We start from the raw sequence: 26,131 nt of genomic DNA, 5'->3' as shown, positions 1-26,131 counted from the left end.
AAACATTAACCAACTTATTTATGTAAGATTCACCATTTTTTTTCTTTTTAACCATTAAAAGCATTAAAAACATTAACCAACTTATTTTTCTTCTGTGTGTGTGTGTATATATATATATATATATATAATTTTTTAATGCTTTTTTCCGTTAAACAAAGTTTTGATATCTGGTCTCCAAGTTGTTGCTAACATTTCAGCTGCCAGAGTTGATCAACATAGTTTTCATTTAATAGTGGGTTGATGTAGAGAGGTTGTCAGCATTTATTTCTTGCAAAGATATTAGTCAGATTGTTAGACTTCAGTCAAATGGTTTAGACTCTTTTTATGATCAGTCCCATTTGAAGGGTATCAATTGATGAATTAATAATGTATTGAAAATCCTGTATCAGCAGCCGAAAAAGGCTTACTATTTGCATTAAAATAATGTCTCCATTTTTTCTCGGTAAATGTTGTTGAAAATTATGTTATGGCATTGATCTTTTTGCAGATTTTGGACCATCTTGGCATGTCTTGGAATTTACGTTGGAAATCTTCTCCATCTGGAACAATAAAATACCATCAGGAGAAGCAAAAGATTTTCTCTGAATCCATCACCCCTACCCTTGCTGAGGTGTTGCTTTTAAACATTTCCAATTTCCGTTAATGATGTGAATATTTTATCACAAGATCATTTGGGTTTTCTTGGGCCTATTACTGTTACTGTTACCGTTACTGTTATCGCAAGATCATTTGGTTTTTTTTGGGCCTGTTACTGTTGCTGAGTACTTGAGTTGAATGTACTTTTGATGGCCTTGAATGGTTTCTGCATTTTTTTTCCTCGGGGATAAGTAATTATTTATTGATGAGGAAAAAATAGTGTACGGTTTAGTAAAACAAAAACAGCAACAGGTAGGAATATAAGAAGGGACCTAATGCTCAGTAGGCATCAACCCCATACACCTTAGCGCCTAATTCTTCATGGTGGAACTCACTCCTAAAACAGTCTCAACCTCATCACACCTTGTTTAGCCAAATCATCTGCTACCTCGTTACTACTTCTTGTGTTCCATTGAAAGGCAATACACGAATTTGAAAGTAGCTACATGATATACCTAATAAGACTGAATAATTCTATACTTTTCAAGAAGAAGAGCTCTAGCTGCTCTGGGTCTATCTTTTGTTCCTAAATGTTGGTTTATTGCTAACCAGATTCCCCATGCTATATCCAGCGGCAATGCAATTCTCCAGAGAGTGAGTTGCTGATCATAATGCCTGCCCCCCTAGTTGTAAGTGATTTCCAGTAGTCGGTTTTGGTTGGGGCGCGAATAGTAGCATAGTTGCTTAGTCACCTTCCTCTTACGTATTACTGTCTAGGGGCTTTGAAGCTCTCCTTCCCAAGGCTGCATCTATCAAATGACATTGATTGGATCACCCTCAATAACGGCTTGTTGGAGTCATATTACTTTTTGATCCCCATTTTTAACAACTCTGCTCTGATGGAATCACCTTCCTTCCCTGAAAAGCCACAACCAACCTGCTGACTGACCCTCTTATGATGCCGCAAATTCCTGTAGGGCCAGGGTTTTCTAGCATTCATCTATGTTTAGTTTGATTATTCCTCCCGGAGGAGGCTGCCATCTGATCACTTGTTGCCTCACCCTTTCTCTTGAAACTCTTTATCTTGATTTTGTCAGTTATCCTGCCAACCTTAGAAAACTGGTCATGGAATAATCTAGCGTTATGCTTCTCCCAAACTCTCTATATGGAAATGTCGTTTCTACCCAAACTCAAAAAGGAGCTCTCTGCCAATACCAAGATAACTACTTAACATCTTGGGAAAAGTAAGTCATGTAAACCAAACCAAGGAAAAATGGAACCAGACTTGTTTGGAAAACTCTGGGGAAAAAAGATGCTCGACAGAATTTCCTTCTGTCAAACATTGGTTACTGTAATTTATTTTCTCAAGTTCTCTGATGCATGAACAGAGACATTAAATGATCTCTTTATAAGTTCTATGATGACGAATCTTAGTTTTGCAAGGCAAAGAGAGAGAGAGAGAGGCTCAGTGGTTTGTCTTATGTGTCAGCATTTGGGGATGAGAAAGGAGGGGCAGTAGAGGAAGGGAGTGACCTGAGACAACTGAATGTGCAGGGGAACTCATCTTGTTAACACTTTGTTATCATGAGCATGAAGAGAGCGGAGCAAACCAAGCACCAACTTCAAGCTTTCCAATTGGACCAAATCACCGCCAATCCAATCCCTTCAATTTTTTTCTAACCATCCATAAACTGGTTCAACAGAATATTACTACAAAAAACTGATCTGCCTGATTAAACATTAGAGATTGGGTTAATAACTATTTTTCCCAACAACACCCCCCCCGGCGCGCGCACGTCCAATGAATCCTATGAGAAAAGAAATTAGAAGATTAACATTAAGAGAAGAGTTGAGTTTGTGATGTGTTGCTGTATTTGGAGGGTATAGAATTCAAGAATTTTTTAAACCGAAAATTCACCAATGATTGTTGTGACCAAAAAGGCAAGGTAAATGGTATCTTATAATCTGGTCTTTTTTTTTTTTGGGGGGGGTGTGGAGGGTAGGTATTTTTTTTGTATAGGGGGGCGTAAACGTTGTGCGCTTGATTTTGGTTCTTTAGTATCTTTCTATGTTGTTTTTTCCCTCTCTGCCTTCAATAAAAATTCTTATCTATAACAGAGAAATAAAAGTGGGGTGCAGCCGTCAGGAAGTAAGCAGCTAGTGCATAAAAATATTTTATTTACGAGAAATAGAGAGCTTCTTATGCTGAACAGCTAGTACATAAAAAAATAATTTGTGAAATAGAAAAGTGGCCTTTCATGGTTTACAAGGTCCATGAACATTTTACACGAAGAAGAAACAAACGGGGGGTTCAAATTCTGTTTAATCTCTCTGTGTGAGGGATACCTCTTAGGATTCTAGTGCAATGCAAGATGGGAAATATATTGGAAACTGTCAAGGATAGGTATTGATCTGTTCCTTGATTCTTGGACCATTAAGATATGTGATTGCAACTACTCAGCTAAGATGGTCTCCTGTATGGAACCCATGTTGAACGAGAGAAATTGAGGAAAGAAAATGTAAATTATTATTATCATCATCATCACCATCATCTTTATTACTACTACTATTATTGTTATTTTTTTTTATCATTGTCGTCATTATTATTAAACGAACAAAATTTCATGTATAACAGCCTCTGTAGAAAATTACTAGAAGTACATTTATGTATCTGTAACCACAATGGTATAGCTCCTTCAAACAACTTCATTACCAACAAGTGACCAAAATCTAAATAAAAAGGAGAGAATCTTCCGCTGCTAAGTCCTATCTTCAAAAACTTTTCTGGTTCTTCCATTTCTCAGGATGCAAGATGATTGCATAAGGGATCAAACACTGCACAGAAGTATCTCTTGTAGAAAACTGAATATCTGGCCACTGTGAAAAATATATATTTCGCTGCAGGAATAACCAAAGTGCCAAATGTAAGGGGTTTAATAATGGAGTTGATGAAAGGGGTGGGACTTGTGTTGAAGTCTCTCATGTTGTGGTTGAGTGGAAGAGCATTATGGAGAGTATCAATCCTTCCTGTCTCTTGTCCTATCCAAGGTGATATGACTTTGGGTGCTTTGAGGGGAGGTTTTGGAAAGATGTTTGAGCTAATTATTTGTCCCCTACTTCTTGGAAGTAAATGTTTTTATATTTGTTATTTCATTTACTTACGATATTATTCATAAATAAGCAAATATCCCCCTATTTGAATCCAATAAAAATAGTTTAAAAATCACATTTGAAAAGGATAAAAAGTCAACCCCCTCCCCCCCGGGTCCAAGAACAAAAAACTAATTTTTGGTTGTACGGGGGATTTTCAACTTTCAATTGTTGTGGTTTTTCTCAATTCTGAAAATTCCATAAATCTTATCATGGTAAAACATTGTTAAAAACCAAAACTCAGATAAAATAATCTTTTGTGTTGATATCCATAAAAATATTTTCATTTAGGCGATTTTAATAGCATTCGCGCACTTTAAAATAAGTTGACCAGAACATAACTTTGTCATTAAAACTCAGATTTAAGTAATCCTAAACTTGTTGGAAAGCTGGTTTTGTGCTATACCTAATGCAAAATGTCTGTGAAAAAATAATTATAGAACAAGAACATTTCTCTAAATGTTGATTTTTATGACTTAATGTGGCTTATTATTGATTTATGATGACTTGATGTGACTTAATGTTGATTTTTGACGATACGAGGTATACATAGCATACTATATAATGTTAGGAAAGAGTGAAAATAAAAAATAACACTTGCTCGCCTTGTACGCCTTAAGGCATGCACTTATCTGCTAAGCGCTTAGGCAGCCTCCAAAGCCTTGGTTCACCTTGGTGCCATGACAACTATGGTTGACAGTGAAGAATGTATCTGTTCAGCTGGATATCAAAGTTTGTAATGGATATGTCCACTATAACTTTTAGTTTCAAAGAGCTATGCTGCATTGGAAGATTAGTGATTGACATGTTTGCTACACTTTTTATAGTGTATGATGTGTATCTGTGTGTATCAGTGGTGGACTGCATAATATGGAAGTATGGTGTGAAGGGCATTCCGTAAAAGCATATTGTGAGTCAATTGCTTGGAGACAATTTAATGTAAGACTAGATCACATAGGACCTAATTCCAGGTAGGTTCTGTAAAAATCTGGCTGAATAAGGAGTGATATTAGATCTCACAAACCACTACTCTGATGGAGCTGAAATTTGGAGAAAAGGCCTCTCGTATGATGCCCAAACTGTCTTTCAGAAGATGAGCTTCAACTAATGACTGGTTGGGAAGTTATGCTCGAAGAGTGAAAAAAGAAGCTTTATGGAGTTCTGCAGTAGCAGAAGCTACAGACCTTGAGTGGCCTTTAAATTGGTCTTTTGATGGAACTTTTGAACTTCAATAAGCTGTAATGATCACTCAAACACTCTCTCACAGCAAGAAAATAGAGGAAAATAAAGAAAATTGATGGAGGATTGAGAAGGGTGGAAGGAGAATCAGGGAATGGGCATCTCACCCCTCAAGGTACTAACTATCTCAGCCATGAGTAAACACTGAATTTTTATGAACTTCAATCTTCATTAACATTATATTCATGGGCTTTAAATAACCTTACAAAACTTGGACACAAAGAAATAAACAAAAAAAGAAACTAGAGCTGGAAATAAAACCTTCTAACTTCTAACTTGTTAACCAAGTAAGAGTAAATTAGAAACTAATAACTAATGATAAAAAAGGAAACTTACCTAAGTTTACCGAATAGAAACTTCTTTGACTAAGAAAATAGGAAACTAACTTGACCAACTTCCTCACCAAGCGAATTAGAAACTAACTAAACTAAACTAAATAGGAAACTAAAAATAGAAAATATTGACACCAACTGTTCACGTGAACAGTGTTACATGAACAGTGTTTTTTGACTCTTGTTTTTCTCCTCTGCTTCAAGCTTTGATCTACATCAAAATTGATTATTTATTTCTGTTTTGGAGTTGTTTTGTGAGTTCGTTTGGTGTTGGATGGGTTCCCTATTACAGTTTTAGGGCTTGAAATCAATTTTTAGTTTTTTACTGCTTAGCCCAATATGGAAATTGTTTACATATGGAATGTGGGAATGAAAATATTGGGATATTGACTTTGTGGGAATAAAAGCATTAGATATTTGACTATGTTCTAGATATGGAAGTTGGTAAATAGATAATTCATGCCAATGAAGATTTATATTTCCTTTTACCGTGGGTTCATCTGTCTTCTCCTTCCCGATCTGGCTCTGCATTCTTTTCTGTCTCTTTTACAGCAAAAGTTACTTCTTTTCCCTCAATTTTCTGCAGCTATTCACCGAATCCTGGAATGTGTTTCCAGAATTCACTGGCAATCACATTATTTTGGATGTGCATATTTTTTTTATTTACTTGATCCTTCAACCATGTAAAGCTATAGATTTAATCTTTTATTGTGTATTTATCCGATTATGTCTTTTGCTTCCTGATTCTTTTGGTTCTTTTAATTAGTTAGAGTGGCTAAACACAAATTGGAGTTGCATTTTGAAACAAACACAACTACATACGAACTTGTTGGAACCGTTCATAGCATTCCGGCGAGTTCTACTTCAAGTTTTAGGTTGCAACGAATGCACGGTACAACACCTTTTGCAATCTGCTTCCATTCTTCGAAAGGTTGTCATCCTGATCTCGGAAATGGACACTTCGAAATTCAGAACATTAAATCTTTATATTATCTAATTTTTTTATTTCATGCAATGCAGGGATCTAGATATTCTCTAGCTGCTGCAGCTTTGCATGAATTCAAATTCCTCAGTTCTGGGACAGAAAGACAACATGCAAACTCATATTTATGTTGCCTGGGGAGGGTATTAAATTTCCTTCTGTCAATTCTAATTCATAGTTGTAACACTGAAGTTCTATTGCATTACTACTGTATAAAAATTCATGGCAGAAAATATTTTATGGTGACACAGTTGCATATCATGCCTTGTTTTCTAGAAAATTGGCTCCTGTATCATATTATGATACTTTCACTTGTCTGGAAAATGCAACTCTGTCTCTCTCTCTCTCTAATGAACGGCATGGTTTTCCCACCATGAAGTAAGGGAAAAATCTCCTTAATAGCCACCAATTCTGCCAGATGGCAGTTCATGTGAGGCTGAAGTTTGGGACAGGTAGACACCATGGTCCCCTGCTCACATGTGAAGTTTGCCAAGTGGAAAGAATAAAGGAATCAAAAAATCTGAGACTACTGAGAGGGTGAAGGGGGTTATAGTGGAGTTGCATGTGTACATATGCGGGAGGGCATGGCATGAGTCAGATGGGAGGGTAAATGGTTGAATTTGTGGCTGAAATTTGACACATGGCCTTTTTACCATTCCCTAGATATCCAATGTTGCATCACCATTCCGCACGGAAAAACTAGATGTGCTCATTAAGGAGATTGTTTCTTTCATGGGGATGTGGGAAAATTTTTCACTTTAATGAAGAGATGAAATTTTGTTAGGAAAAGCGAGAATACAAGGCTCCTCACATGAAAGCCGCCAAATACACTGAAAAGGCCAATAAATTGGGGCTAAAAGGCCGATAAATACGGGCTATGTGTAAGGAAAAACGAAACTATACTGGTGTTGAAGTCCCAGTAGACAAATATAACATCTCAGTTGTTTCTTAATCGCCCTCCCGCACCACTCCTTTGTAGACCCCATAACTGTAGTCACTGTGCTCTCCCAGTTTCATATTGTTGAACCCTTTCTTTAGTCAATGGACTCTTTATTTATTTATGACGAATTTATTGAGAAGTTCATTTTTACATATTTTGTTGGCATAAGGTTTTGTGAATGCATGGCCATGCACACAACCATTGGATGGGGGATGAGGGTCTACTACGATGCCATCCCCCTCAGCCCCATCCAATGGTTTTGTACATGCACAACCGTGCACAAAACTTCTTCCCTCTTTTGTATTAATTATCTTAGTTAGAATGTTGCAGTATGCCTCTCTGCAACTCTGAGATGTTACTGCCTATGCCTTCGTCTATTTGGTGTTAATTATCTTAGTTAGAATGTTGCAGTATGCCTCTCTGCAACTCTGAGATGTTACTGCCTATGCCTTCAACGAAGGAACCCTGGTCTTCCTTTTATTGATTATTCATTACTCTGTTTGATTATAGCTTGAAGAAGCCAAGCTTTTACGGGCCCAAGGTCGACATGAGATGGCTATCAATCTTGCACGATATATTTTAAAGCATTATCATTTGAATGGGGAAGCTTCAAATATACATCGCTTGGTTGGCAAGTGGTTGGCAGAAACTCGATCTAGCAAGTGAGTTGTAAATTATTCTTCTTTCTTGATTTGAGATCACCAACATAGTTGTCAATGCGACACTGTGTAGCTGCAGTTTTCTGGAAGCTATATTTACTCATCCCTACACTATGATGACCTTGCAGCTCAAGAACTATTTTGGATCAGTACCTGAAACGTGCTGTGGAGCTCGTAGAGTGCAATGATAAAAGTGACAGAAGGTGCATAGCAAGGCAGTGCCAAACACATTTCCATCTTGCACACTACACTGATGCTTTATTTAGGAGTTATGAAGAAAGGCTTAATTCAAATGAATGGCAAGCAGCTATGCGATTGAGGAGACATAACGTATGTGTTTGTAAAGATCTACTTACAGTATCTTAACATTAGGTTTACATGGTACATTCTAATGACAAAATGGTGCAGAAAAATGAGTTAGAAGCTCTCATTAAGCGGCTGAAAAGTTCAACAAAGGCAAGTACCACCTATTGAGCCCATTTTCTTGGCCCATAACCAAGCGTTAGATCATATGGAAGAACTTCTTCTTCAGTGACAGTATCTTTTTTAATGCGGTTATTAGGGTGAGAAGATCGACTATTCAGCAAAGATACAAGAACTGCAGAAGCAGCTTACCATAGACAAAGAGGAGGCTGAACGATTGCAGGTTTATTTTCAAATTAGTTTTCAGCAATCAAGTTTTCTTTCATTTGTGCCTGCTTATGGAAATAATCTCTTGAGTAAGCCCTGTCAAGAAATAATTGAAAAGAAAGAGGAAAACAAAACTACTTTAGTATAAACCAAGCATCTGTGGTTACTTGATAAGGTATAAAGTGGAAAAGAATGTTACTGGAGATTGAAGGGTGTTACTAGTAATTTTCCAGTTTTTAATGCATTAGTTTCTTACTCAAGTTACTTTGCTTGTAATTATCTTCATCGAAGTATATAATTGTTTTACGAGGTTTCGATTTTTCTATTCTAAACAGTGCTCGTGTTAGTTATTGGTAATCTTGGTAGGTGAGCTTATTTTAACATATAGACAATAATGTCTCTTAAGTTGTCAAGTCTTACAAAGAGTCATGGGTTTAGGAAGTTGAAGCCTCAAGGTTGACCTTTTTAATGTGGAACAGTGAGCTTTGCTTTCAGAAGAAGCCATAGTAGTGCGCTAGCCTATCACATCTTGAAGCTCCATACTCTAGATCGTTTTTATAGGCGGCTATGCTACTAGTGCGCTAGCCTTTTTCCGCAGGCTGCTAGTTGTAACACTGGTCTCCTTGGGTTAGGATAGTGAAATTCCAGAAGCCTTTTTTTAACATGTATATTTGCAGGGAGAGTCTTGACAGGTATATAAAAAGCCAGGAATATTTTGATATGTAAAAATTGGAATGAGTTATTGGACAATGGTTTTTCCTCATGGCTTGCTTCCAGTAAAACCCATAAAAAGGAAAGTTTAAAAGTAAATCCTATTTTTTACACTGATGTTACCTGTTATTTTTTGGTTATCTGGTAAGGTTGGTACACCCTGTTTTGTTTTGTTACTTTCGTATATCAACAATCATACCGTCAATTGATTAGGTTGCTTCAGATACTATTTTAAATGGATCCTTTTTTATCTACAAGATACCGTTCATTTCCCATTTTATCTGTATCATACCGTCAATTTGATATAGATATTTGGTCATCTTCATAGCAAGTGAACTTGTCAATGTATCCAACTCTATCTTCAATGCAATGCATATTTTATTTACTGCTTTTCACTGCAAAGGATTTCATAGTAGTGTTTTCTGTATTGGATCTTCTTTTTTTTTTTTGGCTGAACAATAAATTCATTACCAAATAAGAGAAAAACAGAGAAATTACAACAAACAGACTTTACATTGGGGGTGGGGGGAGGCATGGGCTTGTAAAATAGAAGTGAGACCATATTGGGTCTTTGATAACATGAACTTCAGTTCAAGAAGCTAAAGTATTTCCACACCTTCAAAGAAGTATGAAGTAAATATTTTGATCGTAGTCAATCAAAGTTCTGTAATTTTAAGGTGTCAGGTAAATGCCTCAAAGAAGTGGACTTGCCAATTCCAGTGGAAAGCAACTGAAGTCATTTGAAACCAGTGCATTAGTTGTTCATGCAGTCAAACCCACCCTAGTAGGTGTTGGCTGCCTAATGCAGTTCAGAATAACAAGAAGGCTAGCAACAAACCAGGCCATAGTTTGGGTCAAACTGGCGAAGAATGGAGCAATAGGCTTAATTTTGAGTGCCTAGTGGGTTACATGGGTCATGTGCTGACTATTTTTGGGTTTTCTATTGTAATGGACCAATTTTATAAAGCCCAAATATTAGGGAGATTTAAGACCTATACGGGATTAGTGTTGTTTTCTATTTTAGTTAGTTGTATTCTTTATTTTAGTAGTGTTTCTAGAAGGGTTGGATAGATATGCTACAATCCGGCCATAGTTTCTATTTTGTTAAGTTCTAGAAGAGTTTCTGTTTGAGGAAAACTTAAGTTGTAAGAGATTCTCCGTATCCATGTTGTCATGGCGTCGCCAAGGCGGCGATTTGGCGTCCTGGCTGAAAATGAAGTTCATGGCAGTGCTACGATTTATGTGACTCACAAATGGCGGTCGCCATTGGTTGATAGGCGTCGCTATGGCACTGCCATGGACGCCAGGTACGCCTGATTCACTAGGCGGTCGATTTTTTGTAAAATGCAGAGTTATTTTGACAGGGCTATGTTGATTTTTGATGATTTGATGTTACTTAATTTTGGTTTTATATGTTATAGGGTATATATTGTAGGCTTATAGCATGCTAAATAACTTTAGAAAATAGGGGAAATACAAAAATAGCATACTAAATAACTTTAAAAAATAGGAAAAATAAAAAATGACATGGGCGATTTGACCGCCATGGCAACGCCATAACGGGCATCGATTGGCCACCCCTCCACCGCCTTGGATCGATTTGACACCGTGACAACTATGCTCCGTATCATACATAGGTTTTTCCTATTTTGCTTATTTCATTGAAGTTATAAATAAAAAGGAGGGGATTATACCCACCCCAAAGATTTGAGAAAAAAAATTAGCCATGAGCTTCTGTGAGTTTTGTGAGAGAGAGTATGGTTCTGTGGGATTTAGAACTGCTCTACCGTGTGGGATAGTAGGGAAACCTTGGTGGGATGCCTGATGCCAAGATTAGAGTTGGTGGGATTCCTTCTTCACTGTTAAGTGAGAGGCCTAACTTATCCTTTCTCCTATCTTCTTCTTAGTTTCTTTTAGTTTAGTTTCTTCCCAATACTCTCACCTTATTTTGTTCCTTAGTTGCTATTTTCATTCCCCTACTTTCTATTTCTTCATTTGATTACTGTTTTCTGTTGTTCATAATCCTAATTTTCTATGTTAGTCACTTTCTATCTTCTAACCTCTTGATTTCTCCCAATCTAACCATTGGATTCTCTTCTAATTTTGGCAACCCATTCCTCACACGGTCACACCTAATAGGCCTTGTGATCAGAGTTGCAACCAGATCTGATCATCCTTTAACCAAGTTTCTGATATTTGTCTTTTGGAGTGTTATTGACAGACCTGCTGTTCTAGATCTTTGTATGCTATTGGATCCCTGATTTGGATGATTAGATAGTGATAATTGCCTTGTATCCATACATTATCTATGCTTTAGAGGTGGTGCACCAAGGGTCGTATCTGACTGCCTTGTATCCATACATTGCCCCAGTGGGAATTTTTCTTTTTTTGGGTGAATAAATTATTAATTACCAAATGGGAAAGAGAATAACAAGAAACCCCCAAAACAGGGAAGAATTAGAAGAAAGAAAACAGGACAACATGGATTGATTGGGGGACTTGGGTTCCATAGCAGTGAAGTCGGCTGGTATTACGAAAATTTCTATCCTTACCAGACCTGGATTCAGTTCATGTTGGTTTCTGTCAACCTATAATTTGCGGGTAACAGACTGTTTAGCAGGTAAGTTCAACAATTTCCCTGCAGTAATGCCATTGGACCCAATCACTCAAGAGATGAATACACATGCCTAGAGGACTCCTTCACTGAGCTTAAACGGCCTCAGGGTCCCGCTTTCTTAATCGTGGTCTTTTTAGGCAATGTTACAAGAAAAAATATTCAAAAGGGATCAGTTTCCAAGTTGTAACTTGGATGATTTCACAACATAAACAGGGACCATGTTGGACACTCATCAAAATTGCTATGGAAGGAAATCCATTATATCTAGGCATTGAGTATCTCACCAATTATCCATGGTTAATTCATTTCTATATGGCTGGAGATATTCTTGCATAAATGCTGATTACTATTGACTGATAAGCATAGACCAGCACCTCACTCCCCCCACCCCCACACCCACCCAAAAAAAAAAACCCTACCACCACACACAGCACACCTTTGTATGCATGAATGACGCCTGCTAATTGTAGGAAATTCTATTTAGCATATGCCATTTTAGTTCATTATATGCTAATTGCAGTTCAATTTCGATTTTTTTTTTTTTTTCTTTGACTCATCTGTTTTTCTGAACAATACAGCATAGCCTGATTGATTAATTGCCTTCATTCAACTTCACAGGATGACAGGGACAATTTCCTCAGTTTAGCATTGGAAGGTTATAAGCGCTGTTTGGTGATAGGGGACAAGTATGATGTTAGAGTGGTATGTACTTATTAGCCACATCAGCCATTCATGGAAATATCTCAGATATGCGGCTAGAGGTCCAGGGCCTCAATAGCTTTCCCTGTGTGACATGTTTTGAGGATCAGGAACCGTACATGAACAGGTCCAACCTTAAAGATTTTGCGCAGAAATCAACATGGCAATATATTTAACCATCTGATCTAAATACTACTTAGCTTAGATTTTCAGATTGTTATGAACCCTTCAAATTACCGACCAAAGCAAACAGTTTGGAAATTAGAATCATTCACTTATAGTTATTTTAGTTAATCTTTTATATGTGACCTACCGACATTGGGTCCTGATCCTCTCAATAGAAACATGTAGCAAGTTACAAGAACCTCAGAACCCCATAGTCATCCCAGTCTCTAGTCCTGAGAATTTTCCTTTAAAATTTGACTGTAGAATGCAGTAGCTAAAAGTTTCTGAAAACCTTGGAATATGTCTAATGATATTTTCCTTGGAAGGTGAGTGAAATTCTGTAGACAGTATATATGACATAGCTAGTCCACTATAATTTAAGCATCTACTTGGATCATATTACTATAAAGTGCATAAGTTGTCCATGACAAAGTGATCTATGTGCATTCAGGTGTTTCGACTTGTTTCCTTGTGGTTCGATCTCTCTTCAAGACCCAATGTTGTAAATGGCATGCTTAGCACAGTAAAGGAGGTACAGGAGACTGCTGTTTTAATGTTTCTTGATATTCCAGAACCTAGAAACCTTTTTCTACTGAACAATATTAGTTGTTGGATTAGACTCTTAAAAATTAACCATGCTTTTTTTTCTTTTCTTTTTTTTAACTAGTAATCTGGATTAATATGGAAATAAATTTTAAAAAATACTCTTTTTGGGGGTGGGGGTTGATGTAGTTTTGACAAGGATTTTAAGGATTGTAGAGCAGGACAGGTCTTATAAGAGAACCTAATATACATCGTGGATCGGCTGATCCAGTACATATACCATATTGGGTTGTTCTCACCCACAGGAATACAGGTTGGCCAATCTGATACTGAGTTTTGAATGAGTTTTAGGTGAATAAATAATTCATAACCAGAAGGCGAAAAAAGGAGGGGAGGGGAGGAATATACAGGGCCACTAGGGCAAACAAAAATAAAGCCACAAATGCTACAAATAAGGCAGCGAGGCCCCTTCAAGGGGGGTCAGGAGGCAGCAAAATGGAGGGGGGGAGACCCCAGGACACTGCAGTGAGGGGCGGGGAGCATGATAAGCTTAGAACTAACGTCGAAGTAGATGCTTCCAAACCTTATTAAAGAATTTGGAGTTGGAAATCCATCTTCAATGATTGAGTCCCATCCAAATGTGGTTGGGCGGCACAAAAGGCGAGCTTTCCATCACATATGGAGATCTCTGCAAATGTCATATCTACCTATAACCACTCTATCTGAAGGGGATGGAGTTGTAATCTATATCTTCCTTGCCAAAAAATGTTTGCAGGTTCAGTCATACAAGTTTGTACCACTGGTGTATCAAATTGCTTCAAGAATGGGTGGATCAAAAGATGGGCAGGGACCACATACTTTCCAGGTATAAATCTAAAGGCATGCCTCTTTTTTTCTTTAATAGAAAAAGAAACAAAGCCATTGTTTTAACCAAGATAGTATTCTGCAGTATGCTTTGGTCTCTCTTGTGAAGAAGATGGCCATTGACCATCCATATCATACACTCTTTCAGGTATTTAAATTAAACATTTTAACTTGTTCCATGGTAAGAGATAGATGGTCAATATGTACAACCTAAAATTTTGTTCTCTTCTTTAATCTCACCAAGATAGATGTTCAGAAGAACTCTAATAAAACATGCATTTAACAATGGGATAGCTAGAATATTCTTTTACTCTGCTATTCAGAGATGATATGCTCTCTTATCTGCAATGTAACACATCAACCTATTTGTACATCTTGGTTTTCTTACCTGCTTTATATGCTAATTACTGTTTTCTCTGCATTGTATTTACACTAGCTTCTCGCTCTAGCAAATGGTGACCGTGTTAAAGACAAGCAACGTAGCAGAAACTCATTTGTGGTTGACATGGACAAAAAACATGCTGCCGAAAATCTCTTAAATGAGTTATCATCATGCCATGGAGCCATCTTAAGACAGGTGATTTCCTCCACTACTTTTGAAGTAAATAATTTTATCAGTTAAATGCTCCCATTGTCCTGGAATTATACTTGCTACCACTTAGATCAAATCCAAATCTTTGATCACCTTGACAGATGAAACAAATGGTTGAAATTTACATCAAACTTGCTGAACTGGAGATGAAAAAAGAGGTCAGTCAATGAACTCTTATTATTTTAGTTTGAGAGCGGGTTATATATTCTCTGTTCTCAATTCAACTCAAATCATTGGCTATGATTGATTTATCCGTCAAAGATAAGTTTGGGAAATAATAATCTATTGATATAATGTCAACAGGATACTAAAAGAGAAATACTGCTACCGCGAGAAATCCGCAGTTTTCGTCAGCTCGAACTTGTAAGTGCAACTAGCAACCTGGGGCCTCGTCGGTTCCAAATATAATGTTGTTTTATCTATTTTATAAATGTAATTTCATGCTAAAAATGTACAGTGTTTAATATATTTTTTGAGGAAGCAAGTCAAGGTGCAGCTGTTGGGGAGAAAGTTTTGAGAAGTATGATATGTGGAAATCGATAAAATTCCAATTATATATTGTCTACCCAAAGGATATGTATAGATGATGTCTAACACGGATGGATTGGCCTTGCATATACAAAGATTTAGGGATACTAACTAGAGATGCTTTAGGGATGACAATTTCTAACCATTGGGGATGATTGGCTTTCTTTTTTCATTTAATTCAGAGAAGTAATTTTCCTCTACAAGTTGGGTGATATGTTTACCAAGCCTCTGTGATGGAGCGCCCGTTGGGGAAGGGAAGAAATCCCTGAAAGAACTCAGAGTTGCAAGGGAGGGAGAGGAGTCGCACAAAGGAAGAGGGGGAAAGGAGGTCACAACCTTTCAAGTATCCATCTTGGCACTAAACAATTCAATTCAATCAATTCTCAAATCTATTCAATAACTTGGGTTACATGCATTTATATGATAAACTGGAATTAAAACTTGCCTAATTAAAATCTAAACTGAAATAGAAAAATCTAATTACTTCCTAAATCTTAGACTAATAAAATAGGAACACAGTAAAACTAAAATTGGAAAATTATACATGTCTAATAGCTAACAGAGCTAGGGGCAGAACTATTGTGACTATCGGAGAGGACCTATTGGGATGCTCCAGGAAGGAGTGACATGATTCTGCTTGAGGGAGCTAACAGAGCTAAGGGCAGACCTACTATGACCATCGGAGAAGTTGTGAGGAATGACATGCATAGTTTCGGTCTTGTACCAAGTATGACCGCGGATAGAGCCTATTGGAGAGCATGGATCCATGTAGTCAACTCCATTTAGCTAAGATTCTCTTGGCTTGCTAGACTGTCCTCTTACCTCTTACTTTCATCTTTCATCTTTCTTCTTCTTCTTCTTCTTTTTTTTCATTCTTCATTTATTTTTCTATTTTTATTTTTTTCACCCTCCTTTTCTGTTTAGATCCCAGTTGTTACATACTTTGTTTGGTCTGGATGTATGTAGCCAACCCCCTTAAGTTGGGATAAGGTTGAGTTTGTTGTTGTTTTTGTTATTGTTGGTTGATATTCTCTACCGCTTATTTGGCTCTTTTTTATTGGATTTATGCAACATGAAGATTGTTTTCTCTTCTATTGCTTCTATTGATTGGCGTGCTTGAAGAGGTGGTATAGCACCAGAATTCTCTCTATGCTCACTAGCATCTACGATTGCTATATATGTTCAAGAGTGGTTCTATCGTCAATATCTATTCTCCTTGTTCCAAGTTGAAGCCTTTTGATCTCTCTCTCTCTCTATATATATATATATATATATCATTAATATTTATATATATAGGAAGTGTCTGAATGACATCTCTATAGGTGTATTTGGAATTGGAAACCTTTATTCCATTGCACTTTGTTTTATTCCAAAAGGTTAATAACTTGAAGGGCAAAAATGGATTTTAAAACAAATTTGGAATCATACCATTAAATAGATTGAAATCCCACAAAGAAGGATAGAAATGTCAAATCAATATGCCAACTAGATTATGTTAGTTCTTATCCCACACATTGAATAATCACAATGTTTTTTATTTCCATCTCCCTCTCCCTCTCCCTCTCTCCATTTTCTTTGTTATCGGATAGTTTGATAAAGAGCCTGCAGTGGCCGTTGTGCCAGCAAGAACCAGCATATCATATTACAATAAAAGAACAAGAATAATAATCATGTATGTGGTCTCTGCCTCCTCTCTCTCTCTCTCTTTCTTCTTCTTCATCTTTAACCAAGGCTTAAAGTATTAGTATCCGTTGCCGTATTGATCGGCTAACTTTAAGATACATATTGGAGGGTATCGTATCAGAAATACACTAAGATATGTTAAAGATCAAGGATTAAAGTATTAGTATTGGTCGCCATATCAGTCAGCTAAATTTAAGATACGTATCAGAGGGTATCGTATCGGAGATACTTTAAACCATGTATCTAATAGAGTTGAACCTTGCATTAATATGGTTACCTTATCGTTTATCATTGGGTTTCATTGGGAAGTACGATAATGGGTGGCACTGCCAATACTGCTCCATTAGAATCCTTGATTCCAGTCTCGGCAGACAACCGGGTCAAGATCGTCACCAAAAAGCAGGGAAATTGTACCACTCCTTCCTGTGTCACTTTTACTAATACAAGGTGGTTGATCGGATGCAGCAAAGAATCCAAAAGATAATACTAATAAACTTCAAAAACACGGTGATCCCGATTACTTACTTAATCTAGTGTTTTTTTAATACATGATGTTCATCTTTAAACATAAAACAAAGGGAACTTGATAAAAAGGACTGCCAACTTCATCAATATAATTTACACCCCAATGCAAATACCATTTCCCCTACTCCAACCTCACAGAAACTTTCCCTTACCCCTCCAAATGCCAATTAACCGAATTTCAGGCACTTAAATTCTACAACAACCAACAGAAAAAGGGGGGGAAACAAAATTTTTTGGGTTTTCTGAAACGTAACCTTGAACACTTCAGAAATATCTAGTAGAGCTAGCTCTGAATGTAGGAACAGTGCGTGGCTTGAAGTTACAAAAGCTTCTACCATTGAAGGCTAGCTTCGGAGGAGAGTAATTCAAATAAGACGGCTTGGCTTTCTTTGATTCGGAACAAATTACAGGTTCTCCCAGAGACAGTGAAGTAGAAAAGGCTCTAGCCTTACAGTAGATACTTCTATTCAAGTGGTCTCGATTTTCAAAGTTTTTAGATGGTGAGGGGACGTGGGATTAGGTAAATAATTTAAGTGGTTGAGAGTGGAGAGGAACCAAAGTTTCAGGAGGTGAGGGATGAAGCAACTTTGTCAGTCCCAACAAAAAAAAGTTTGTTAATTTCAGAAACCAGAGGAAGACACAAAGGAGCTGGAGATTCTGCTGATGTAAAGAAAAGAATAAGAATAATAATAAAATGGAAATGATACGGGAGAGGTTTCCCTTAGCTGCCAGCTTGTGAAAGAAACTGTACACTGCCACCAATTAATGGTCTGAAAAACATATCAATCCATTTGGACCCCACATTTTCAAAATAGATAAAAAATAATAGGAAGAACAAAATACATGTGTGGGCCCATTTTCCTTGTGAGAAAGCATGGGAAAGAATCCATACACAGACAGTGTGCGTATCTTTTCCTCAAAAGATAATGAGGCAAACTGCTTTCCATCTAAATGGTGTCTCAACCTGATTTTATGGTTATTCCATTGAGACCTACGTTTGAGATGTCATTTTCGAAATGTCAGTACATTTTTTAGCATTTATGTGAAATCATTACTTTCCTTCAGTGGATTCTATTTCTTAGGTAGTGTGTTGAAAACTGAGGGTTATGGAAATGAGGTTACAAAGTTATTTACACCTGTAGGGTTATGGAAGTCAGGAGTATTGGATATTGTACCGTGAGGGGGAGTGTTACTGCTAAGTCGAGAGTGGGAGAAGTCTTAAGTTGAGTCATAGTCTGAATTAGTCATTGCTATTTAATTTAGTTAGTCTTTGGTTGTAAATTGTAATTAGATTATATGTAATGGGGCTAGACCACAATAGATCTACTTCTTTGTCCTGTTGTGGCTCTAGTTCTCCCTCTTCCATCCATCGTATTTTCTTTCTTTTCTTCCTCCTCTTTCTATTCTTCCTCTTCCCAGGTTCTGGTTATTGAGATCAAGGTTTGCCATTTGTCACAGTACTGCTTCAAACTTTATGGTAAAATGCCTTTCAAACCAATCACACTGCTCCTACAGAACTGGTTCAAAGTCAGACCCTTGTAATTTTGGCCTGCTTGTACATAACAATGTTGGATGTTCATGTTTCCAGAACCATAGCTAACTAGATGTCTTGGTTTGATGTGGGAAATGATATCATCTCTTATGAAGAAATGAAAGTTACAAGCGAAAAATGGAAACTGGTGGTAGAATTCTTAATGTACAAGATTTATTTCCACTAAACTCATGGGGATATTCATATAAGGGCAGCACTTCGAAACTTGTTCTATGTTTCATTCCTTAAAATATTCCACAAATAGATTTTTCTTGTCTGTCAGTTATATAGTTAGATGTAACGTTGTTAATAGGTCCCAGATTTGTGTTCTCAAAAAATCTTCTGAACATTGAGTTCTTTGGTTTACGTCTGATCCTACAGGTGCCTGTAATAACAGCCACTTTTCCTGTGGATCGTAGTTGTCAATATCCAGAAGGATCTTTTCCGCACTTCAAGGGCTTAGCAGATTCGGTCATGTATAGAAGCAGTATCACTGACATTACGGTCTTTCCTTGTATGTTATTTTTTTCTCATTGTGTTGCTACTTGTACAGCTAACGTTTTGTCCAATGTTTGTGATATATGCAGGATAATGAATGGTATCAATGCCCCAAAAGTGGTCGAATGCATAGGCTCAGATGGTTGCAAATATCGTCAACTAGCAAAATCCGGAAATGATGACCTGAGACAAGATGCCGTATGATACAATTTCTTTTGTGTGTGCGCATATGTGTTTTGAGTAGATCACCCACCCTACAAGGCTTAGCAAGGCAACCCACTAATTTGAGCCACATGGAGCGATGGTTAGAGGACCCCTTGGATTGCCTGTGCATGTGTGTTTGCGTCTATGTGCCACCTTAGCAAGTTTAGCTATGATTTAGCCATTCTAGCACTAGTGACTCTTTGGATTGGCCACATGTCACATTTGGTGGTCCTCTATGATTTGGATTTCTTGACCATTTGTTAGATTTATTTTTCCGTGTGGTAGGTGATGTGGACTATATGTGGAGTCTCTCATCTACCACCTAAGATGCCATTCCTGGCACATAATCGATTTTTGGGCCTTATTCAATCCAATTTTGGTAGGAAGTCTGTGTGGATGCTAGATAGGTCCATGTATTACCCTACATTATCAACATTATAACTTACTTGCTTCTTTATTCTTTTATTTCAATAATCAAATTATAACATTTTTTATTGTCCTTCTGTAAGTGACCAAAAGTATAACTGCTATCATTGGATCTTTGTGCAGCTTAATGGAACAATTTTTTGGTTTAGTGAACACCTTTTTACAGAATCTGACCAAAGTTATTACTGCTATCATTGGACTTTTTGCAGGTTATGGAACAATTTTTTGGTTTAGTAAACACCTTTTTACAGAATCATCGTGATACACAGCAGAGAAGATTACGAATACGCACATACAAGGTTTTTTTTTTTTCCCCCCCAAATCTAAGAAAAATCAATCCATGTTGTTTGGTGGAAGATACACTAGGGATAAAATAGAATGAACAGGATTCTTCTTGCCAATCAATCCATATTGTTTGCTGCTGTTGGAATTTTTTATTTATTTTTTTAGTAAATTCCTTTACATCAAGAACCAAATTGAGTGGTTCTTAACAATTTTAAAGCATGTCATACTTATCATTTACTTTTATCATATATGCTAGTAAGATATGAGCTATTTTCTCTGCTGGCTTCTTGGCAATAAGCCAATAATACTTTTCCTTTTTTCCTGACATTAACTGTGGTTTTATAGATCGACATGTCTAGCAAGGTCTTCAGAGTCACTTCAAGATGAGATTTCCTATAAAAGAACTGTAGAAATGCACAATTGAATCCATGAAACAAAAACAATATCCTGGAAAAATGTGATCTTTTCCACTCCCCCCCCCCCCCCCCTCTTTTTTTCTTGAGGGGGTGGGGATGGTGAATGAGGGGTTGGGTCAGGGTGGTGACTGTAGGACACACTGAATCTGTAGCAGTTAGACCAAACTACATAAACATGTCAGGAACCATATCTCATCATAGGGCATTCTCACAGTAACTCTGCACTTTTTTTGTTCAGGGGTCAGTGAGTTGAATTAAAACACTCAAAATGGATGTTTACCTCCTGAGTTACTACTCTATGTGCTCCACAAGGAACATTTTGTGGGAGCTAATCCCCTATGTATATCTTGGGAAGTCTGGGAAAATAAGAACTATTTTTAAAAATAAATTTAGAGCTGTGTACGTGTAACATCTGATATTGGTCATTATTTGATGGAATGGGCTTTGGGCGTCCAAGGATTCCTCTGGATAGGATACATTTCTACACTGTTTTTTGAATCCTTTGTGAGCTTTTGTAAATGTGGTGATAGTACTGGTTATACAGATACATACTTGGACAGAATTTTTGTTTCAGTGATGAAATCTTCTTTAATTTTGGCAAAAAAAAAAAACCCTTATTCCCCAAACAAGACATTTACTTGGTAGATTATAGCACACAAATGGTGTTTGAAATACTTTACAGCAAAAGTCATTGATTTGATTTGTATTCTTCAAATAAATTCTCTTAGATTTGTGGTGGTCTTCAGATAAATTCTCTGTCCATCCACTTCTTTTGCGAGACAGATATTTCCTCATCTCGCTTACAAACATAGTCCGAAATTTCGAAGGCATATTTTGGTTTCGACCCTTGTCAAAACGAAATGGCATGTGAATTGAGGGGTCCTCAATGTTCAGTTTTTTCACTGAAATGTACCATACTTCGGTGGTATATTTCAGTTTCAACTAGGGATGGACTCCCAGTTGAATCGGATTAGTTTTCCTCACAATTTTTTTTTTTCTTCTTCTTCTTCTTCTTCTTCTTTTTTTTTTTTTTTTTTTTTTTTTTTTTTTGAGTTTTCATCTCTTGAATGCTTTTGACCATCCACATTTAGTTTGTTCATTTGCATAGTTGTTAATGAACAGGTTGTTCCTTTTACCCCAAGTGCCGGTGTTCTTGAATGGGTTGATGGCACAATTCCACTCGGTGAATATCTTATTGGAAGGTCAGTTAAACCCATTATTGGTACATTTCCCGTATATGCATGCTAGATTTTGTGAGACATGCTTTGATTACCTTAATTAAGTCATGTCTTTATCTCTTTCAGCTCGAGGAGCGGAGGAGCCCATGGGTGTTATGGGATAGGAGACTGGTCGTACATGGAATGCCAGGGGAAAATGATAAATGCAAGTGCCATTACCTCATGCATCTGGTTTAACCAGGACGGTTTGAGAAATATGAAGTGAACAAACCTAAATTACACTTTATCAAAATATATTGACTTCAAACATTTTCCTACGATTCTCAAAAACCCAGCACTTAAAATAGGCCTATGTTAACCCAGGCCACCTCAAGCAATAGAGCCCCCTTGTACCTACTGATGTGATTAGGAACCATAATATTTATAGTTAATTCAACTATATTTTAAGAGCATATGGTATCTAAACTTTCTATTGCATCCGTTACAGAACCGAAGTGGGTGTGTACACTTTTAGCCACTATCTTTTCTTTGTATTTCAAGCTGTAATCAATTTGTTTTCTTACACCATCAAGCATAACCTGTTTGAGAGTTAAACGATTGTTCAAGCTAATTTTCATTATGCCATTTATGAATTCTTAATGTGATGTCGTTCCATATGAATCTTTCTCCTCATATGTGGTTAGGTGGCTTATGAACCATCTAACAGTGCACTGGATGGCTAGCAGGCAGTTTGAGCTGTCCATGTTGCATACAATGCATTTGTGTGTCAGTATTAACCAGTATAATCTATCCTTTAGTTTGGGAGATCTATGGTGCATTCCAAAAAGAGTCCCTAATTGAGAGCTCCTACTTTCCAAAAAGAGTCCCTAGTAGAGAGTTCTAACTTTTCAAACATGAATGTCTAGGGATACTTTGCGAGTAAACCTAATTGTAAATATGCATGTCTTTTATATAGGAAAAGGACAAGCGAGCGGCATTTCATAAAGTCTGCGAGAACTTCAGGTTAATCCCTTTCTGTCTGCTCATGTTTCCTACATTTTAAATTTTTATTTTCAGTAGATCTAACTTCTTCATTGGATTAAATGCATGCAGACCTGTCATGCACTACTTTTTCTTGGAGAGATTCTTCCGACCTGCTGATTGGTTTGAGAAGAGACTTTCTTACTCACGAAGTGTAGCAGCTAGTTCAATGGTGAGCTTTATTATACAATCTTAACTTTGCCCCTGATATTTCGAATTTCAGCTTCAGGAATTGTTGCTTTGTTGAAACAATCTTCGTATTATCTATGACCTACCTTGTTTTTTAGCTAGATTCAAATACAAATTCTTTAAAAGAATGACACATTACATATATGATGGATCGCACTTTATATGATGTTATGGAACCATACTTCCACTGACTCTTCTTTATTATTTATCATGATTCATTCCAACTGCAAATAAGAAGTTCCATGCTGGTGCATAGATATGTGAAAATAAACAAGAGTTCTTTACTTTCTCCTTCATAGAAGAGCCCATTTTCCCCGAGTTTCCTTTCACTCTTGCATCTTTCTGTTTCTATCTTTTGCAGTTTGACGAAAAATCCCTCTCTTAGAAAAACATCTTAAGTGTTGAAAAAGTCATACTGATCTTCTGACTCTTTCCTAATCTTATAACTGTTATTATGGTTCCTACTTCCTAGAGCGAGGACTAGTATTAGAATAGCTGTGTATGAGTTGTGGTCTCCATATATCGAGTGCACTGGCTTTTGAGATGGCATACCCAATTAAAGCTTCAATATTCATGGATGGACCCATTACCCATATAGCTTCATTATTTCATTTGAGAATAATTTTGCAGTCTCTTGTACTTCTGCATGTGAACAGGTGGATAATCAACTCAAATTAGTCTAGCACTGAAAACATTTGCTTTGGATTCAGGTTGGTTACATTGTTGGACTAGGAGACCGACATTCGTTCAATATTCTCATTGATCAAGCCACTGCAGAAGTAGTTCACATTGATCTTGGTGTTGCCTTTGAGCAGGGTCTAATGCTCAAAACACCAGAGCGGGTTTGTCTAATTTTGTTCTTCTGTCTGTTGAATATTTTCTTGGACAGCCTTCATATCCATGAGTTCTTTTGACCATCTTGGCAGGTACCATTTAGGCTTACAAGAGACATCATAGATGGTATGGGAGTCACTGGTGTGGAGGGTGTTTTCAGAAGATGTTGTGAGGAAACTCTCTCTGTTATGAGGGCGAATAAGGAAGCACTACTTACTATCATTGAAGTATAATCATCGTGCAAAATATTACTTGTAATAAGCAATTGTCAATCATAGCTATTTCTTAATAAGTGATGGAAACTGCTTTGCAGGTTTTTATCCATGACCCACTTTATAAGTGGGCTCTCTCACCTCTGAAGGCTTTGCAGCGTCAAAAGGTAATTTGAAAACTCGACTTCAAGTGGTGAATTACTTTTATCGTCGGCTCTGGTTTCCTGCATGGTCTGGCTAGGAAGGTCTTCCCTAGGTGTCCCTAATATCTGCCACATGGCAGATTAGGTGGGGTCCAAATTTGGTGGGTAGGTAAGGCGGAGGGTGCTATGATGGAGGTTGCCATGCGGAGAAATAAAGTTCTGAAATTCAATGAAAAAATAGTTGAAAATATGAGATTTTTTTGAGAAGTGGTTGAAATTAAATGGAGGCTGAAAATAAAGTGAAAATGCCAACAAAATGGGACGTATATGATTGAATTTGGCTCTGAAATATGACCAGTGGCCAGGCCAATCCTGGCTGCAACCTATTTTTTCCCATGTGATCTGTTTTTCTTACTCATCTCAGGAAACAGATGATGATATTGACTCAAGTTTGCAAGAGTCGCAAGATGTATATGAAGGGAACAAGGATGCAGCACGTGCATTGATGCGTGTCAAACAAAAGCTGGATGGGTATGAAGAGGGTGAAATGAGAAGTGTGCATGGTCAGGTAATTTTCTGGTTTTCAATTTGCGCTCATTCATGGTGTTTCTCCTACATTTTGTAGCATAGTGTTCAAGAGCGTGAGGGATTTGCTTTATTTTTTTTAGATTTGTAGGCTTAGAGTTTTGGGTCAGAAAAACCTCAAATTGATTTGCATCACCTTCACACCCATGTGTTTCCTCTTTTTTTTTTCTGGAGAACCCATGTGTTACCTTTTGCCTCATGAGCATCACAACATTATTGGGAAGAGAAGACCTATAAAGATGATTTGAGATGATGAGTAAATTGCACTGATTGTTCTTATGGTTTCTTCATTGTAGGTCCAACAACTTATCCAAGATGCAATTGATTCAGAACGTTTGTGTCAACTCTTTCCTGGATGGGGAGCTTGGTTGTGATAACTAGCGTTATCAGCTATGGCAGCTCTGGCAACCATACACATTGTACAGGAGAACTTCCTATGGGGAATTGTATTTGTTCTTTCTTTTCTTTTTCTCTTTTCCCTCCCGATTTTGTCATTTGAGTCTGTATTGGATGTTGTTGCTGCCATATATCATGAGAGTTTTCATCTTTTTTGTATCTGCTGATAATGGTATAGGAATATCAAAAGATTCCCCCTCCCCCCCCCCCCCAAAAAAAAAAGAAAAAGAAAAGGGGGCAGGGGGACAGATATTGTACGAAAATTCTGCGTTCTCTCTCTCTCTAATGGAAAACAGCGTTGAGGGCAGATTTGATACCTGGAATACTTATGATCTACAAAACTAGAGATTCATGGAAATATTATAATTAGGTGGTATCTGGTATGACATGTCTAGTAGAAATGTAAGAAGGGATATGAATAAAGGTCATGCTTTCAAGTTATTCTGTTGTTGGGTTCTGATGCAACAGGTTGTCCCTTTATCTCTCCAACTGTTTCACAATGGCAATGAAAGAATCAACAATCCCCAGTTTACAGGTTGGTATAAATTGTTGAATGTCAGTCTCCATTGATCTTGTTCGGAAGCATGTCATAAAGTCTGCGCCCTTATAAAAAGTTATCTGAGAGGTGAAAACAAAAGAAAAATCAATGGCAAGAACTCGTTCTCGGAATCAATCATCACCTTGTCTTATGGACTGTAGATGGTAACATGTGAAATTCAGTATGTTGTGGTTGTATGCAAACATTCATGTCATCCCTGCGTTATGTTTGGATTTTTCAA

General features: G+C 37.2%; 1 protein-coding gene across 6 annotated transcripts in view; it reads left to right on the top strand.

Annotated features, from left to right (window-relative positions):
- Positions 1-25,511, top strand: part of LOC122076805 (serine/threonine-protein kinase ATM) — an 85,815-nt gene extending 60,304 nt beyond the window's left edge. For 4 of the 6 annotated variants that reach the window (XM_042642376.1, XM_042642375.1, XM_042642377.1 and 1 more), the window contains 26 exons: positions 488-610; positions 6,064-6,228; positions 6,318-6,422; positions 7,730-7,881; positions 8,007-8,208; positions 8,287-8,334; positions 8,441-8,524; positions 12,455-12,538; positions 13,152-13,232; positions 14,019-14,108; positions 14,193-14,255; positions 14,544-14,684; positions 14,801-14,857; positions 15,003-15,062; positions 19,348-19,442; positions 19,554-19,662; positions 20,304-20,393; positions 21,918-21,997; positions 22,100-22,178; positions 22,929-22,975; positions 23,066-23,165; positions 23,893-24,024; positions 24,109-24,243; positions 24,330-24,395; positions 24,796-24,939; positions 25,253-25,511. In XM_042642376.1, the coding sequence (XP_042498310.1) occupies positions 488-610; positions 6,064-6,228; positions 6,318-6,422; positions 7,730-7,881; positions 8,007-8,208; positions 8,287-8,334; positions 8,441-8,524; positions 12,455-12,538; positions 13,152-13,232; positions 14,019-14,108; positions 14,193-14,255; positions 14,544-14,684; positions 14,801-14,857; positions 15,003-15,062; positions 19,348-19,442; positions 19,554-19,662; positions 20,304-20,393; positions 21,918-21,997; positions 22,100-22,178; positions 22,929-22,975; positions 23,066-23,165; positions 23,893-24,024; positions 24,109-24,243; positions 24,330-24,395; positions 24,796-24,939; positions 25,253-25,330 (2,610 nt within the window). In that variant the 3' untranslated portion in view covers positions 25,331-25,511. Of the gene's footprint in view, positions 1-487; positions 611-6,063; positions 6,229-6,317; positions 6,423-7,729; positions 7,882-8,006; positions 8,209-8,286; positions 8,335-8,440; positions 8,525-12,454; positions 12,539-13,151; positions 13,233-14,018; positions 14,109-14,192; positions 14,256-14,543; positions 14,685-14,800; positions 14,858-15,002; positions 15,063-15,156; positions 15,500-19,347; positions 19,443-19,553; positions 19,769-20,303; positions 20,394-21,917; positions 21,998-22,099; positions 22,179-22,928; positions 22,976-23,065; positions 23,166-23,892; positions 24,025-24,108; positions 24,244-24,329; positions 24,396-24,795; positions 24,940-25,252 lie in introns of those variants that run through there. The other 2 variants (XR_006139585.1, XM_042642379.1) reach the window with 2 other exon arrangements.
- Positions 25,512-26,131: the final 620 nt, after the last annotated feature.

Source organism: Macadamia integrifolia, chromosome 4, assembly GCF_013358625.1.
Source record: "Macadamia integrifolia cultivar HAES 741 chromosome 4, SCU_Mint_v3, whole genome shotgun sequence".
Taxonomy (NCBI): Eukaryota; Viridiplantae; Streptophyta; class Magnoliopsida; order Proteales; family Proteaceae; genus Macadamia; species Macadamia integrifolia.
Note: the sequence above shows the minus strand (reverse complement) of the source record. Positions and strands in the feature narration are given on the sequence as shown.